The sequence below is a fragment of the Phoenix dactylifera genome, unplaced genomic scaffold, assembly GCF_009389715.1.
Source record: "Phoenix dactylifera cultivar Barhee BC4 unplaced genomic scaffold, palm_55x_up_171113_PBpolish2nd_filt_p 001635F, whole genome shotgun sequence".
Lineage (NCBI taxonomy): Eukaryota > Viridiplantae > Streptophyta > Magnoliopsida > Arecales > Arecaceae > Phoenix > Phoenix dactylifera.
Window position 1 is genome coordinate 40,246 of NW_024068939.1, and position 18,465 is coordinate 58,710.

An 18,465-nucleotide genomic window follows, 5' to 3' on the forward strand; every position below is an offset into this window, starting at 1 on the left:
CTTCTTTTGCAAATATTTTAACAATGTGTATACCCATATATGAGCATGTACATAGGTTCAAGTTTGTCCTCACTAGATTTCGATCAGATTTTGTTTTATGTTCATTTTTGTCATTTTTAATGTTTGTTTACATGTGTTAAAATTTATTATGTCCGCTGACTTTTTTTCTTTAAAATTTAAGAGTATGTTTAAGAAATTGTTCCAATAATATTTTTTGTGGCTTTACTAAGCAGCATAAAAAGAATTAATCAATCATTTTAAAGAGCATATATGTAAAAAAAAAAAAAACTTGAAGGAATAAAATGGTGGAATGATATAGTGAATAGTGCCCCTACTTTTAGGATCACATAAAGGAATACTTGTAGATTTTATATTGTTGAAGAGGCATATATGCCTCTGGCAGTCAGGCATATCTATAGAGAAGCTAATAGGGCACTAAATTAGTTGATAGATTCTGGACGATAAATCAGTCCATAGAATCTTGACAAAATTCTTGATAGATTCTATGGACCGATTTATCGTCTATCTCACTTCTATTTTGGAATATTTTATTTTATAATTTTATAAGATATATCCATACTAGATATGTATGGTCCGTCCGTTCTATCAAAAAAATAAAAGGACATATATGTCATTTTAAACTTTGGAAAGTTATATAGGCAAAAAAAATTAATTTCTTTTCGACCACGCTACAATTAAGTTCGATACATTTCCATACTTTGAACTTGAGAAGCTTCCTAAATGTCTTAGGAATATTTTATATAAACATGACATATGCAACTCATGTAGTCTATCTAGGGCAGCATTTAAAGAATAACCATGATCCTAATGATTAAAGTTTCTTACAAGTATGATAGAAATACTTCTATGAATATGAAGGAAGTCTATTTAAATATAGTACCTATAAATGTAAAGTATATTTGTCAAAAAAATATAGTACATATAAATGTAAAGTATATTTGTCAAAAAATATGTGAGCATAATGTGGCAAAAATAGGATTTGCCAAAAATAGAAATTTTGGCCCATGCAGGTCTCGAACCTGCGACCTTCGCGTTATTAGCACGACGCTCTAACCAACTGAGCTAATAGGCCACAATTTCTGAATTGAAAATTAATATTATCATGTTTAATTTATTTCGCTACCACTCTTCAGCAATTTAGCATCCACATCTCCATGCAAATCTTAACACTTGTGCACTCGCTCGGCAGCATTGGAGATCTGGTTCTCATCTATATATACAAATACATATATGTATGCATGTAGTTGTGCTTGCCATGAAGTGGTTTAATCTGGTTCCAGTCTTCATATTATTGGGTGCTACCATGTCAGTTGATGTTGTTTGACATGCAACACTGACTTTTAAATTGGTAACTGTTGGAGTTGAAATTTGGCCTCAGGGTGACCACGCCGGAGAAAGCTGAGAAGACGCCGACCGAAATGGAGAAAGAGAGCCTTCTTGCGCTCTGGGGTACTTGCACAAAGCTTTGGCTGGGAATTTCGACGAAGGTCCTCCGATGGCTAAATTAGAGCTAATCTAACGTTTTTTGGGAAAAAAAAGTCTCCGAGTATTTTTGATATGGCTTATTTATAGTCCTCACAAGGGTGTCCATGTGGCTGAGGTATGACCCATCTTCATTATGAGAGGAGATGGTTTTGGCTAGGTGGCGTGTGGCCAAGGCCAGGGCTCGCTTGAGGCACACGGTTTGAACAGTTCTTGTGCACAACATGGTGTTGGCTAGTGTGACAGAGTATGGTTCTTGGTAGCAAGGCATGGTCCTTGATTGGCATGTTATGGCATGGCCAGCAAGTAATGGTTCGTGGAAAGGGGTTGGTTAGGCTGGGATGTTCGGTCACATGTACAGGCGTGGGCGCGCGTGAAATAATGGCCAATATCTGTCAATATATTACATGATCATGCTGTAGAAAAGTGTCTGTTTGCGCACCAGCTGGTGGCTTGACTCAGCTGTGGTTGGTATCCATCTCTATTAATTGAGATGGGAAAGGACAATTAGGTGGAACAAGAACCCAACTCAATGACTTTTGAAGAAATAAGGAAAAACCATTTAGAAGTGCTATGCTAGGTTACCTCGAACTAACTAAATCTAAGATGTGGTTTGGATTAGCATAGACATATAAATTGCTAAATTGGATTGGATTTGGATTGGTGAATACCTTAAAAAAAAGGTTTGAGTTCAGGTTGAAGGCTCCGGAAACAAAACTCAATCAAAATCTAACTAATTCTAGCTCGCTTTTTAGTCCACCTAAGCATGTAGTTCCTCCAAATCAACTAAACCCTCAACTAAATCAAGTTAATGTAGCTCAACTTGACTGGCCTGCCCAAACCTCACTCAGACTAAACTATGTTCAAATAATAAATAGTTGAGCTGAGTCAGGTTTGCTTTGGATTGTTTGGATTCTGATTTGGATACTTGCAAAGCTTTGTACGCTTTAATCAAAGCAAAGACATGCATAATCTCATAAATAACCTATAGTACATGGGTTTGAAATTAGATATAAAATGTCACAGCTTACTCATATCTAAATAAAACATCTTATCAAACTAATAAAGAGATAATATCTTCTTTTTCTTGAAGGAAAATGCAAGGGCTCATTCCGAGCAAAAGAAATTATGAACATATCAACATAGGGTATGGAATTGCGCTACGAAAAGATATCAGCAGAACAGATTTGCGGCTATTTAAAACCATTTTCTATAACTTTTTAATTCTTCACTTTTGGATCATGTATTTTCCCCTCTCATTTTGTGCTCGACGATGCTACTTGAATGGCTCGTTAGTTAAAGACGGAAAAAACAAACCATGGAACTGACTAGGAGCCTAGAAACCATAAAACACATCAATAGGAAAGGATAGGATATGCCATTAATAGGAAAGAATTGGCTTGCCCCAGTCCAGCCACGTTGGAGGCCTAGGAGCACATTAACAAAATTACTATTTCTATAAAAAGTTATAGATTTCTTATAAATAGTACTAAAAGCTTGAGATCATCAAGTTGTGGATTTTGAAAAATTAGAAGGATATTGTCATTTAATTACAGATACAGCTTTTTACCATGACCTATAAACCATTGCATTTTGTTAAGACCTTGAGATAATAATTTTAAGTTTTGAAGAAACCTTTCACAAGAGTTTGAACTTATCAAATTCTGATATTCCTACAAAAAAATATCCTTACAAAAATAAAAAGAAAATAATCACTTAATCATATATCAAACATCGTTATTTTCTCAATTCCAACAAGACTAGACAATCAGAAGTAACCTTTCCCCAACCACTCATGACCCTCTAAACTTTAGATAATATATTACTACATGTATGCTCATGCCTACACTTTAACCAGTGATATCAGATACATAACTTCAAGAATTATGCACTAGGTCTGGAGATGCATGTGCAAGCTTTTGATTGAATCAAGGCTCAAAGTTCAAACGCAATCTAAAATTTCATTAAAAGCAGAGAAGTTCTACAAGGTACTTCCAAGCTGTAAGATCAACAATAGAAAGTGAAAAGATACTAGACGACCAAGGGAAAAATCTTGCTCTTGGAAAATCCTACCAACTAGACATTAACAAATTCACAATATCAATGAAGATACAAAATCACACCATATAACCAAACAAATAGATTACAAACAAGTTTATAATCCCCAATGAAGTTTAGAACCACAACATACCATCGATTTTCAGTATGTCCAAACACACCCAAGGATGTCCTTTGAGACTTTCAACATAGTTTTATTGCATAGAACTATGACAAAGGTAAATCCAGCATACATTATTTACCAGTTATTGCACTAAAATTTATGGTCCGGAATCACCTTGATCTATTTATATATATATATATATATATATATATATATACCAGAACTATCAACTAAAGGAGGTAAAATAACAAAACAAAACACACTGGATCTGCACCTGGAGTTCAGAAACCCCAAAAAAACACTCCCAAGAGGTAGAAATGTACGGATCTGACTTTAAGTCTAATCAGAAAGTCCAAGAGAAGGCATTTACCAAAACCAAAGCCAGAGCTACAATAGCACTACAACACCTTTCTATCAACAACACACCAAATGTATTTTTCAGGAAAACGCATTTATAGAGCGGTCATTAAACCATACTGGCAGGGGTTACCAGCTTTCCCCGACCCATGGTGAATCCTCTTGTCCCATCTGGCATGCGAGGACCAGGAGGTTGCCTGTTAGCCACCACAGATTGTTCAGTGTGGATGGGATGGCTCGAGGGTGGTGTGCCAACCATATGACCACCATTACGATTACTGTTGTACTGGCCACGTCCTCGACCCCTCCCTCCCCAGCCCCGACCTCTTCCTCGTCTCAATCCACCATCCCTTTCGTTGAGAAGAGCCTCACCCTGTCCAAGGTAACTAATTAGAAAAACTATGTCGAAAAGCTAGATTTAAGTTTAATTGGAATAAGAAACTGATCATTTTTGCTATAAAGAAAAGATGTATCAGATATGGAGCAGAAAACCAGGAACTATGGGTAAAGCAATGATTGGCAAACTGAACTTTGTTTGGTAATAAACTAAATTCAGTTAAATAAAATGAACTGGAAATTATGGCTCCTTACCACATTATCATGTGATGCTTCAGATATTTGAGAAGGATCTTCCACCTGCTTCTCATTTGGCAGGTTAGATGTGGAGACATCGTCCTCTCCATCAACATCACCTTCATGCCCTCCCTTTCTCCCTCGACCTGGCCCATGTTTTGTCTGAAGTTGCAATTGAGGAAAAAATCAGTAACAATTTGTATCTGAAAGATTTTCTTTGACCCTTCTAAAAGCCTTTGAAGGAATGTTATTAAAGCATAGAAATGCACTTGATGTAAAAGAGAGAGAGAGCAAGAAACGTCAATGGCAGTGGGAAATAGCGATCCAAATATTCTGGCAAGCTTTCAAGCCCTGTTTGCTTAAGAAAATGGGTTAGAATATACCAGTATTTACAAATACGATTTAAATCAAGAAGATCAGATATTTTTCATAATATATTTACCTTTTTATTACAAACATATGTTCCAAAAGAATCAACATACTGTACTAATAATTTTGAAGTTTATCCTATTGTTATGATGAAATATCAACACATGGTATCTTTACAATGTTCTATCATCTCCCTTCACTTAGTCTGCAAATTTGTACAAGGTATTCAGTATAATATCAGTTCAAGAATTTTCCATCTATAACCCAAGAAGAGTCAGATATTGGAAACCTCTCAAAATTTTGCTTTACAAATAGCAATCTAATGACAAAATGATTTACTAAACATATATCAGAAAGAGCAAACTAACAGCATGACTATGATTCCAGAGGAAGTGTTCAGATGCCCCTTAATGATGCTTGAAGAATATCCCATATTTGAATAGAAACAGATAGAGTGAAAAGTTGAAGAGAATAACAGCATAGTAGTATTCTAGTCGAAGTGTTCCCAATGATGCTCGTACATGGGAAGCCAAGTTCCATTTAAAAGGTGCCTTGTGGTAATCCCTGGGAATTGTTGGATTCTGGGATCTGCTAACTCCCTTTCCCTTTGTCTCCAGTTCTTAGTTCAACTTAAGGCTTCCCAACACATGCATGAAATAGCCTACTGATACAACAGCAGGACAGGCAAATACCCCTTCATTGAAGCATTCTTTTATGATCAATGAAAGAATCCTTGCAAAGAGTGAAGATGGCATCTGATGGAAGATACATATCTATACAGTTGGAAAGCAAAAATAGATGTTAATACCATGCATTTAAGCAGCAAACGAACTCGGAGCCCACTTCTCCAGTTCCTCTCATCATTAAGTTCAGCAACCTGCATGCCAGGAAAACCAATGTAACCACAAGATAATGTGACAAGAATATACAAACCTAAAACTTACTGCTTTCTCAGCATCCTCAACAGTCTCGTACTCGACAAATGCATGCAACTGTACATAAAATTAAATAAAACAAGTCAAAATACGAACACGAGTGGAGTTTTATACACGAAAACACACACATCTGTGCTACATTATAAAAAGGAACATTTCTAAGCAGGCTATCTGCGAGTCTTACCAGAGAAATTGAGTCTAAAACATACTGAAATTATAATAGGCTTTAAAGAAAAGAATGCAACTCTTCTAATCTGTAGATGTACAAGTATCAACCTACACTTCAACAGTAGAATTTAATCATGAAGACTTAAAATATGTTTGCAAATGTCAGATCCATGAGGTATGCTTTGCTGCTGCACAAAAAATCACATATGCGGCATGTGACAAGGTAGACAAATCCACGTAACAGGCTAATAAAAACAACTCCAAAACTATAACACATAATTTCGCACATATCCCATGAATCAGGAAGATAAGGATGTTGGAACATAATTGGAAAAGGCTGCCTATTTTCTTAACAGTTGCATGTTCCCGAGAAAATGAAAGATTTCAATTTCTTAATGAAATCGGATTGATGGACAGAGAATGGCATTGATGCCATAGAAGAAGCTCCACCGAACCACACATCTTTTTTTGGTGGGAGGGTACTCCGAGTAGTGGGTACCTCGTAGGACCTCGACACGAGGGGGTTCTTCCCTTAAGGAAAAAGGCGTCGACGTACCCGATACAGAGCTCTTTCCGCTCGCACCGTTCAGTTCAGGGGTAATTACACGAACTTCACGGCTGCTTCCCCGCTCTCGCTAGTTGTCAAGTTTAAGCATGCCTTCCCGGCAAGCCAGCAACCAGAGCAGGAGTCATCTTCTTATCAGAGCAGACGATAGATAGGGGTCAGGTTTGGCATCTATGCCCCCTGCCCTCCAAACAGTATGAGAGCCTTTCAGCTCATAAGTTAAACCTATCTTTCTTTGATAAGAATCGATACGATCTCTATAGGGTTCGATGAAGAATGAGAACAGATGACAGCCCAGCATTAATGTATGCACCTATTTGTATATAGCTTATGCGAGATATTTATTTGGATGGCAATCTGACATTTTAACAGTGTGTAGACATTTTAACAGAGTTTGGAGAAGTCCTGTTTATGCACCACATTACTATTTCATGCCTTGCACAATTGCATGGCCGAGAAAAAGAAACAAACAAATATATTCAAAATCAAAAAATAAATCTGAAATCCACAAACTTCTTGTGAATATGGATCTTCTTGGCAGGTGATGTATGTCGTTATAATGTACTGACATCATAAATTCTGTAGGGCTGAAAACAAAATTGTGGTACGCTTATGCATATAGATCAGTTCTGTATCATGTACACAAGAAATTATTTCCCTTAAATAGTGTATGATAAGAATTACTGCTTCTTAATTCCTGCAAGAAATATAAACATAACATATTATATCCTTCATTGAAACTTGAAAAAATAGTCATAAATCATGGAATTCATAGCCCCTCCATGAAAGAATTAGGATCTTGCATCATCATTTCTGTGCCCATGTCATTGCCTGATTTTCAAAAGCATCGCCAAGATTCAGAAACCCAAAATCATAATGGAAAGTGTGCTGGATCCCAGCCAAACCTACACTTATTTCAGCCCCAGATGCCTTTATAATGTTCCTCCTTCTCAAGCTGATGGATACTGAGTTAAATTTCCCAGGCACTACCATTAATATCAGTCATTTTAAACCCATAAGGCTTCTATAAAGAGCCATCAGGCCAACAAGATTAAAATGTAGGCAGTATGAGAATCATAGCAAACATGCATTCTGTTTCGATCCCATCTGGCTTAAGATAAATTTTAAATGGTTGTTTTTAATCCTAACTCACAGCGGAATGGAGGAAAATGATTCATGTAGCCGACATTAACAAGTTACGGATTAACGATTAGTTGAGTTGAGTTGAGTTGAGTTGTTTTTAATCTACCTGCATAGAGCTTTGTCCTTGCTACTCAAGATGTTCTTCCTCTCATGCTTCTAGTAATTCTACTAAGTACTGGCTGTGCCGACATCATCAGATAATGGTAATGCTTTGCAGCAACTGTTCTCATGATTGCTAGTTGCAGAGACAATAAGCCTACTTTAACCTCTAAGATTGTTTAACCACAATCCTTAGCCAAACGTGCTCACTCGACCTGCACATTCCATCTTGTACCTCAACTTAGTACGTCTTTGCAGAGACATTCATGGGACCATTATTTTGCTTGTTACTGTCTTCTACTAATTTCATTTGTGGTGAACTCAATACTTTGTTATTTCTAGTTGCTCTCGTGCACTCATTTTGATAGTAAGCCTGCCATATAGTTCCTCCATTGTTCAGTTTACTAGACACCACTGCATTTACTTATTCCTGTTTTGTGCTTGTTTAGCATGATCTCATATTAAGATGCAAAATAGGGTTGATAGCAAATAAGGTGGTTTCTAATACATGAGTCATGTAAATCTCTCTCTTGGCACAATGTCTCCTACTTCTGGCTATAAAGCACTGACGAGTCATGTACATCTACTCTCCCTTTCTTTTGAAAAAACATTCGTACATACATCCTTTCAAACTGAAAACATCTGACATAAAATCTTAAACATGGAAAAAAACATAAATAATGGTCCAAACAGAAAGGATATATCCTTTAAAATTATTCCCTATGACTAGTTATGCCAAAAGCATAATTTGTACAGTAAATGCAGAGGACCACAGAGTAAGCACTCATCATATACAGACTGATCCAGAAGTATGATGTATCCCTTTAACAATGTAATACGTTGATCAAATAAAAATATTAACAGATAAAGATGCATACCCTGTTGCCAAAAAGCATGTCAAGTTTTGCTGGTTTGTTAGTTTGAGCGTTTGTGCCATTTGTGGTCTGAGGATAGCATGTACGAATCGTCTTTACACTGCATCACAGCATTGATTTTAAATTAACAATGTTGAAAAATTATAGATAGCAAATTTACATATGAAAAGAAACCTCTACCTCCCAACTGCAGAGAAAACCTTCATGAGGTTTTGGTAACAATGATCCTCAGGTAGATTTTCAGCCACAACAATGCGTGACTAAAAGGGAAAAAAGGGAACAAGCAAACTCATTATTTATAATCAGAACACATAAAGTGATGAATGAGTCCAAATAGAACTGACTATATGTAACCTGCAATTCTTCCACATCTAGTTCAGTAAAAGGCAGTTGCCGTCTAATTTTCTTTCCATCATCACTAACGACCTGCAAAATAACCATATCACGGGCATGATAGATGGCACATTTACAACATAATACTAGCATAAGTGTAATATTGATGACTAGACTGGTAAATGTGTTTGTATCAGCAGAATTGCGGGAAGAGGGTTTGACTGGCATATGGGTTGTGAACTAAAACCAGGTAAGCATGGCTGAAGAACTTACAAGTTTTGATGATGTCCGGAGAGCCATAGCCAGCAGAGAGTTGTTGTGAACCAGGGATTTGATTTTCTTAAATGCTGCAATGACTGATATTGGCACTGCACACAAAAGAATGGTAATTCTAAATAACTAGGCCAACTTGATCAAAGCAGGTAGCCTAGATTTTCCTTTTTATAATTTTTCACTCGATCAGAAATGTCATATTGCAAAAGGAGAGTACATCCATGCATATTTTTGAAGGAACAAGTGAACAAGTCATACAGCCATTCAATTTTTAAGAATAACCAAAGGAAAATTCCTTGTTTAGCTTGTTCAGGATTGACGACCGAGCAAACCATAATACACCATATACAGCAGAACTGTATTGCAATAGTGGTAGTATTGTTCGATCAATAGTAGTGTTTTATTGATCTTTTTATGGTGTCCTTATACTATCATTGTCTTTATTCTCTTTCTTGAAAGCAAGGTTTGCCGAAACGTGCCAAACTGGCCAGTTTCAGAGTGTATTGAACCAGACCAGTAGGTCATCGGCATGGTTCAGCCGATCAAATCGAGATGCTATAAATCCCTCCCTCGGAGCTCTCTTCGGCTCTTCCAACATCCTCAAATCCCTCGTCTCCCCTCTCTCTCCCTCGCCTAGTTCCTCCTTTAGCCTCTGTCCTTCGTTGACCGACAGCATCTTGTCCATGTCTGACAACAACGACGACATCCCAGCTAGGTAAGTCCTCTCTCTCACGATCCTTGTTGTCGGATCCGGAGCCATCAGATGGCTCAAGGCTCTCGAAGCCTTTACCTGCCCTCTCCCCCCTCTCCTATCTCCACCTCCGACCTCTATCCTTTGATAATGTCGTCTGACAATGTCCCATCCATGTCTGATGACGATGATGAGGTCCCAGCTAGGTGTATCCTCACTCTCCTAGTCCCCACAGTCGGATCCGAAATCCTCAACCTCCCCCCCCCCCTTCTCTCCTTCTCTCTCTCCCCCTTTCCCTCTCCCTCTCGGATATAGTATATACCAATACCATACCAAACAGGTTGCCAGCTGGTATGACTCTAATACTGATTCGGCGAACCTTGCTTGAAAGCATTTAAAATCAAGAAAAAGCTTTCCACCGATTCTTCTGTGATTTTATTTCAGTTAAAAAATTGTTATCCGTAGTTGAAATTGTTCGTTTGGAAATATTAACCATCACTAGAATAAATGGGAAGTAACATATAAGGGTCAATTCATAATGGTTCGCTTGTGTAAACTCTGTGATATGGTTTTGTATTTAGTGGGGTCTTTACTATGGACTTCTTCAAAAGGATGATACTTGAAATTTGATAATATTAGAAGTCAACCATGTCAATATCTTACAACTTTTGGGTCAAAGATCATTATGTTGGACAATTTGTTGGGCTGAAAGATATGTGGAAAGGTCAACAAATACCCACAATGTGGAGGTGAAACAACATGGATAGGCATCCTTTAGCGGTACTTGTTTCCATTATTTGTTATTCAAGATTACGCTACCTTTTCATCTATTAATATTATAAGCTAATTGTGTTGAATCCAATGCTTCATACAGATAATAAGCTAATTATCTTGAACATCTCCCAAATCTTGGCCATTGATTACTTCAATGCTTGCTATCTGCCGCATCACCCTCAACATTCTTAATATGGACCCTCAACCTTTCATCATGCATGGCCTTCCATTTTCAAAAAGAAACATCTTAAATGCGTGCAAATTGTTAACAATTACGAAGCAAAAATCAATGAGCTACTTATCGTTATTACTAATTCTACATTATCAACTGATAGGCTAATGCATGTGACATTGAGTATGTAACTGACCAAACAAACCTCCCCCCCCCCCTCCCTCTTTGGGAGTTTGAATCTTCTCAGAATTTTGACAAGGGTGTAAACAACCTCAAGTTTGAACTACCATGTGTGTGTACAACATATTTTCTGATATATACTCCAGAAATTCCTATTTGAAATAGATTTTCACTCACTATTACATACCAGCACAATCGTACGATGCCCGTGACTAATCAATTACATGTTCCCAATGTCCATTTGATACTAAAAAGTAAATGAAATTAATGAATCTTCCTTAAGTTACGATGCAAGAAGAATTCTAATTCATTTTTTCTTCATTAGATCCATAGTTAAAAGCTTTCACATCATCAACAACATTAGTTAAACAACCAAAAAAGGCAATCATTATCTATGTCAATAATACATACATACACGAGTGAAATACACAGATATTTTGATATGCCTCCTTAAAAAAGTTGCCATAATATACATCGTTTCATCAAGACTACATGTTCTCAAAGATCTTATCTAGAAATTCTGATGAAGTACCATGAAGAAAAGTTTATTATGAGACATGGTGTCAGGTTGTAAGCTGAGGGAATCGAGAACTTTCCCTTGCAAAAGTTTTTTTTTTAAAAAAAAAGAAACCACTTACTTGGGTTTGTTCAAGCTAATACTTTTGCATATTTCACAATTTTTTAGTTTTATTTCTGTACTATATCAAGAATTAATAAATACTCGTCTCAGTCGAACATGCACCATAAATTTCCTAAATTTACATCCATGTGGTTTTGCATGCAAACATCTCTTTTGAGAAAAAAAATACCACTAAGCAATTGACAATGAATATAAAATATATTCTTTGATAAGCATCAGCATCAGCTGATTATTTTAAGTATCTTAGTAGCAACAAACTTCTATTTAGGGTCGCCACCCACTTCAAAATCTCTCCAGAAGTTCATCCATATGTCTGTTTCACAAGCATCTCTTTATTTTAATTTTTTTGGAGAGATCTATTTCCTTATATGCACAAGCGCATGTGCTTTGACACCCACCATGGTTTAGGCAAATAATGTATGCATAGGTTAAAGTGCTTCAGTTTCAAAAATAATAAATATATAAATAAATAAATCGAGGGCTAACAGAGGGTTTTACACACTACTACTTCAAAAACAACCCATCTTCAATTAGGCACATTTCTCTAACAAAGGGAAATTCTCATTTAAGCATGAACCACTTATTATTGCTTAACTTATACTACTATATTTCCTTCTAGACAACCATATAATTTTCCCATTATTACAACCACCACGCACCAACGGTAAGTCCAACCAGAACCACCATAAACCCTCTTTCACCACCAAGTCAGGCAAGCATGCAATTGGTTTCACAAGCCTCCTTTTCATCATCCACATGTCTATATGTACCATATATAAGAAAATATGTACACTTTTGAAACGTTATTGGCAATGTACTTTTGAAAATATGTACCACATTTCCTTTCTTTTTTCCTTTCTAACCCATTTTGGCACTGGTGTCCCTATAGCAATGTAGATCTCAAAATGTTAATGCAATGCATCCATCAATACACTATGATACAGATTAAAACTTATGACTACAATGATACCGGATGTATTAAAAGATAAATAGCAGGCACGTAGCAGCTAGAGGATTTAGTAAAAAATAGCAAATAGCTAGTAATATAGCAAGCACTATCTACTAAAAGTATTTTTTCTTACTAAGTTTCAAAAAATAATATTTTACATCATCCTCATGCAAAAAATAACAAAAAAGAAATCATGAGCAAACCTATAGAATATCATCCACGTAAAAATATAATATCATGTCAACATCCATATAATTTGAGGCTCCATAATCTAATGACAAATATCGTCATCCACCAAACATAATAACATCACTAATGATATAAAAAAGTGCATCACATAACATCAACTATAAATTAATATGTCCAGAATATAGCATCAACTATAAAAAAAGTGTCCCTAATCATATAATATAATTCACCAACAAAACATCATCACCGCTAAATAATAAGCTTCACTAGAGTCTGGATAAAACAATCAAATCACAAATTGCTGATTGATTATCTCAATGATCAATCATCATCTACTACTTTCAGGAGGTTTGCACTTTGAGCATCAGAACTAGATGTATCCGAGTCATCCAATTGGAAATTAATCCAGCCTATTATGAAATAAATAGCGCACTTTGAAGCAATAGCATAACAGCTGCTATAGCAGGTTTTCAATCGATATATCGAGTGCTCCATACCCAAGCACCATATAAAACCGCTATAGCAATCGCAGCAATTGATTTTATAAACAATTTTAATACTTTCTAATACAAGCATTATGATTTTATTTTCTCTTTACCTTTTTGTGAATCCGTATAAAGGTGTGTTAAATTCATAAAAAACAATTGAAATTTTTAATCAAGCAGATTTCCTTCCTATCATTCAAATTTCAATATAAGGTTACTTTTGGATAACATACTAAGCTAACAAAGTAATTTTTATATACTTTATTCCATAGATTTAAAAATTAGAAAAAAGGAACTAAAATTGGTATAAATGTATGTGACATGCCTATAATTGTTCAAATAATCCATAAGTATACTTAACCTTTTTATAAAAATAGGAGTTTGACAATCAAGGTATTTAAAAATAAAGTAGAAAAAATGAAGTTCCAACCAAAAACCATGTTAAATTAACACGCAAAATGACAATATAGGAGTCACCAGAATTGCCGATTTACGACTTACCTTCAAAATGTCTTAATTATTAGAGCACATCCGCTATGCATTTCCTAATCACATCCTAAATGGAAGTACAGGATATCAAATAATTATGATGCTTTAAATGTCATAATCCTAAAATGTTGTCGGTTTTTGTTTACAAGAAATGTTTCATATGTTGAATCTGGCAACTTTATTAATAGACATATGACTATCAGCATTTGCAAGCAATTCTTCTATTCTGAATTAATGTAAGAATTATATAGCTTATATGTCATATCACTATCATATGCCTCCTTGTATTTTTTTCCTTGGAATTCTAAGAATTGGATAGTACTTAAGATGTTATGATACAGTGCCACCTAGATTTTGCTTTATACTAATGCAACACAACTAATATAGCTGCAATAGAATTCTTCAAAGGGTGCTTAGATGCCCAATAACCATCTATGTGGAAAATATAATGACTTGGATTTAAATGGCAAATATAGGAGGAAAAGGAATAAAAAAGGCCATCAATCCTGGAATTACAACATCTTGGACATCATGCTTTCCACCTTCTAAAGGATTATCACATATAAAAAACCAATGTAGATTGTGTGTTCCAGTGAACTTAAATACTCAAACAATACCCTCCCCAGCACATATTGTACATGGGTGAAATATATTATGGAACATTTAATTCAACTAGATAGAGACAAAATAAGATATTATTGATCCCACAATCCTTAATTTTTTTAATATTGTATTTTAAATGAGTTATGGTACCCCATTTTGTGCATGTGGTTGGAGAAATAGAATTTAACAAGCATGAACAAACTTTAAAGATTTAACCCTGTTACCCTCTATGCAACTGATAGCCCTTAGTCCCAAGTTTTTTGCTACTCATCAATAAAAATTCTCCCTAAGCCCATCCATTGTACAGGACTAGTAGATATCATCCCTTTCCACCTTTAAGAAGGAATCCCATCGACATCTGCTGACAGCCTAGTCACCTAAAGTGTAATAGATAATATAGGGGTCTAAAATTCTAATATAGCTAACCTTCAAATTATTTTGGGAACATTATAATTGCATGTCTATAGCATGACCAGTTTAGCATTAAAAAAAAATTGCACCTTGATCATGATAGCTGGAGATAAGTTTATCTATTAATAAAGGGCTGATAAAAATAAAATTCTATGCATATCTCAGACCAAAAAATATAAAACATAAAAACAAAAGAAATAAAAAAATCAAAATCTAATTAACAAAAATTATTTTACCAAATCCCTCTGGATCTTTACTAATGAACCTCATCAAGTGTTCAGTGGTAGCCAAGTTTACATCACTGAAATAATACTCCACCTGCAAATATCAAATAATGAATTTTTTTTAAAAAAAGGAAGTTATATTCAGATAGCATGATCTTATAAAATCATACATACATGTGAATTTTGCATCAGAATTGTGTTTGCAGCATTAAGCTAATGTAGCAAAAAAATGAGTTACACAAGCAGGAAAACAAAAGCCAATATGAGTGATAGTGATTCTTATACAGTTATTTCTTACAAGTAAAAACATGTTCAGCTACTTTATACCTAAACTTAGAATTTGATTTAATAATTAAAACGGGAAAAAAAGCAGAGAAGAGGCAACTTCAAAAAGGAGAAGTCATCATACTCTAATCCACTATTTCAAAAAGTATTACATCAACCTGAGAGTCCATTGTAAAATGGGTACAAGTTTCAACCATAATGTAACCCACTAAACTGACAAAAAAGCATAGAAGAGGCAACTTCAAAAAAGGAGAAGTCATCATACTCTAATCCACTATTTCAGAAAGTCTTACATCAACTTGAGAGTCCATTGTAAAATGTGTACAAGTTTCATCAGAACTAAATCATAGAGCAACCCTCTAAGCTGATCCCATTCAAAAGGTGGACCACCAAGTGTTTTTTAGGAAAAAAAGTTTCAAAAGGCATATTGACATTGTTATAGGCCGGTTGTACTAAGGCTTTTCAGACAAATGTACGTTATCTACCACACAAAGACACACCACTCATTAGAAGCTCAGTCCTGAAACCTATGTGAAATTTTTATGGATTGGCTATGAATGAAGCCAACAAATATGGCATTCAACGGGGTTCCTCAAGTTAACTTTAAGACAAGGACAATAAAAACCAAAACTATGATTATGCCACAAAAAGTAATATGAGTCATGTCAACATGACAGTCAGTTTGCTCGAATCAAAAAAAGAGGCCCTCAAAACCACAGCACTGGCAATGCTTTTCATGACATGTCAACCAAGTATTGAAAGCCAAATACGTTCAGAAAATCATATAAAACAATTCAAATGGTCATCTGGTGCCTGACAGCATAAGAATGAGATTTCTACAGTAAAACAAAGGTTTAAGGCCTTATAAAGAGGATTGTTTGTTCAAGTATCACTCTCAAAGAGGTCAAACAATACAGAAACGAGCTTTCTTATACTGAAATAGGGGTACAAACCATATATATATACAAGCACTTTGTTAAATATTTTGACAGAACCTGGATGGCTCAGATGGCTAAAATTCCACAAAGATTGGTTCAATTGCTAGAATTCTACATAAAACTACAGCCAATTGATAATGATTCTCACAATTTGCTAGTCACTCCGTCTATCATTTCATCAACTCAAAATCAATACTTCATAGTATTTCCTTCAAGCATATGAAATACTACATTAGACTCTAAAATCAGAATTTGGGAACACAAAATTAAAAGAAAGAATTCGAGAAAGCACTCACCTGCTTCGTAATCTTCTGAATAACTTCTTCCGAGAGTCCCTCCCTGCCCCCCGGAGCGGGATCCTGTTCGGCCGGCCCCGGAGCCGTTTCCTGCTCCCCAAACCCCGAACCGCCTCCACCACCATAGTACTCGAACGAGCCCGGCACCGTAGCAAAAAAAGGCGGGCTCGGCGGCGCCGGGTGGTAGGGGTGCATCACCGGCGACGGGCCGTGGTGGATCGGCACCACCCGCGGCTTGCGTGCATCGATCCGATCCGCGGCCGCCGACCGGGGGACGAACTCGGGCGCCTTGGCGTTGAGGCGGCTGGAGGAGGCGGTCCGCGAGAGCGCAGGGTCGCCGGAATCCTCCGCCGATCGATCGCCAGAGGCCCGATCTTCGGGGATTTCTAGGGTTTGGTGGAGGATTTCCTGGGCCATTTACCTTTCTTGGTGTAGGGTTTTGAATAAAAGCCCCAGAGGGCGGAGAACAGCGGAGAGGAAATTCTCGAAGTTACGAAGGCATCGTTCGTGGGGTATTTATAGGCTGACCCCAAAAGACGCCGGCCCCGCACAGGAAAGATGGGTCGGAGGAAGGAAGCGGTTTTCCAAAGATACCACATTAAATAAAAACACCCTTATTTTTCATTTATGTACTAAAATGCCACTATTTCTACTACGTTGTGATTTGCTAGTGGCTGGATTGCGTGTTTGGGTGTTGTAACCCTGGGTGGCCGTCGGATGGTTAAGGGGGTGAGGATCGGGTGAGTGCGGTGGAACACCAAACCCCAAGATTCGTGGGACGAAGTTCACGGGAACCGTTGGATCTAATACACTCTGTGATCTGACGGTCAATGGATCGCGAGAACCCGGGGAACTAATCGGGGTCGTGTTTCGTGTGCGCTAGCTGACACCTTCTGATCCGTGTGAGATGGAATCCTCTCCGTATCGTAGTCGCCGGCATATCAATTGTGTTACCAAATTTTTTCACTGCAGTGCAGGAAAAAAATTTGCTACCAGACCCAATTATTGAACCCTGTATGACATGTGGCCGGGCGTAATTGGTTCTTGGTGCCAGTAAATCACTCTGATCCTTTTAGTCGCATATATCGTTTCTTGACACGTGGCTTGTAAGTGAGCGTGTTAACGGTTCCGGCAATGAAATTGGTTAGGATACCATCCCGAACATCGGGTAGGACTGTTCTGTCACAGTCTTAACATTCTGATTAGCACATTTTGAGACATTCCTTATCCTAAATATCGGGACCACGGCTTGTTCTATTCTATAGAAAAATTGGAACAGTCTCATCCTACAAAATATAAAATTTTATTTCACATAGTATACTAAGAAGTAGATAATGAGCAATTTCTTTAATCCTTAAGGTCCCTCTTGATGCTTTACTTCTAATGATGCTCGATATATCCACCATCCAACAAAGTAAAAATATTTTTCAAATTGTTCGATGCTCCTTACTAGCCCTTCTGATGTCTTACCGGCATTGTTGAAACTAGTACAATGGCGGTAGAAGTACAAAATCAAGGTTAAAAAAAATGCTCCTATTTTATGGAGGCTGGGTTGAATGTTGGGTTTAAGGGCAAGTGGAAAGGAAAAAAGAAAAAGATTCGATGCCCGACGCATGCCAAGATTAAGATGCAACTGTTATTACAGAACTTGGCATATCATATGGTATAGAGATGGGTGAAATTTTTTGTTGAATTAGATCCATCGTTGAGCTAGTGGATCAGTCTAACCGTGAACCAACACACACAAATAAGCTTATATTGCGCCCTTTGGCTTCCGTCTCTTTT

At 36.7% G+C, this 18,465-nt stretch overlaps 1 protein-coding gene and 1 non-coding gene across 2 annotated transcripts; both read right to left on the reverse strand.

Moving 5' to 3' along the window:
- Nucleotides 1-1,019: 1,019 nt before the first annotated feature.
- TRNAI-AAU lies at nucleotides 1,020-1,093 on the reverse strand. Its single transcript has one exon. It is a non-coding gene; the product is annotated as a tRNA-Ile (tRNA).
- A 2,580-nt stretch (nucleotides 1,094-3,673) lies between these two features.
- On the reverse strand, nucleotides 3,674-17,181 carry LOC120108914 (la-related protein 6B-like). The gene is made up of 10 exons (XM_039122624.1): nucleotides 16,681-17,181; nucleotides 15,174-15,255; nucleotides 9,355-9,449; nucleotides 9,103-9,174; nucleotides 8,929-9,008; nucleotides 8,752-8,848; nucleotides 5,908-5,955; nucleotides 5,772-5,840; nucleotides 4,613-4,756; nucleotides 3,674-4,394 (listed from the first exon to the last, which is right to left on the reverse strand). The coding sequence occupies exons 1-10, from the start codon at nucleotides 17,095-17,097 to the stop codon at nucleotides 4,131-4,133; spliced, it is 1,368 nt and encodes a 455-aa protein (XP_038978552.1). The 5' UTR covers nucleotides 17,098-17,181; the 3' UTR covers nucleotides 3,674-4,130.
- Nucleotides 17,182-18,465: the final 1,284 nt, after the last annotated feature.

Coding starts and splice junctions, on each gene's coding strand:
- LOC120108914 (XM_039122624.1), bottom strand. CDS start 17,097: ATGGCCCAGGAAATCCTCCACCAAACCCTAGAAATCCCCGAAGATCGG. Junction 15,256..16,680: donor TTCAGAAGATTACGAAGCAG/GTGAGTGCTTTC, acceptor TGATATTTGCAG/GTGGAGTATTATTTCAGTGA. Junction 9,175..9,354: donor TCCGGACATCATCAAAACTT/GTAAGTTCTTCA, acceptor GTTATTTTGCAG/GTCGTTAGTGATGATGGAAA.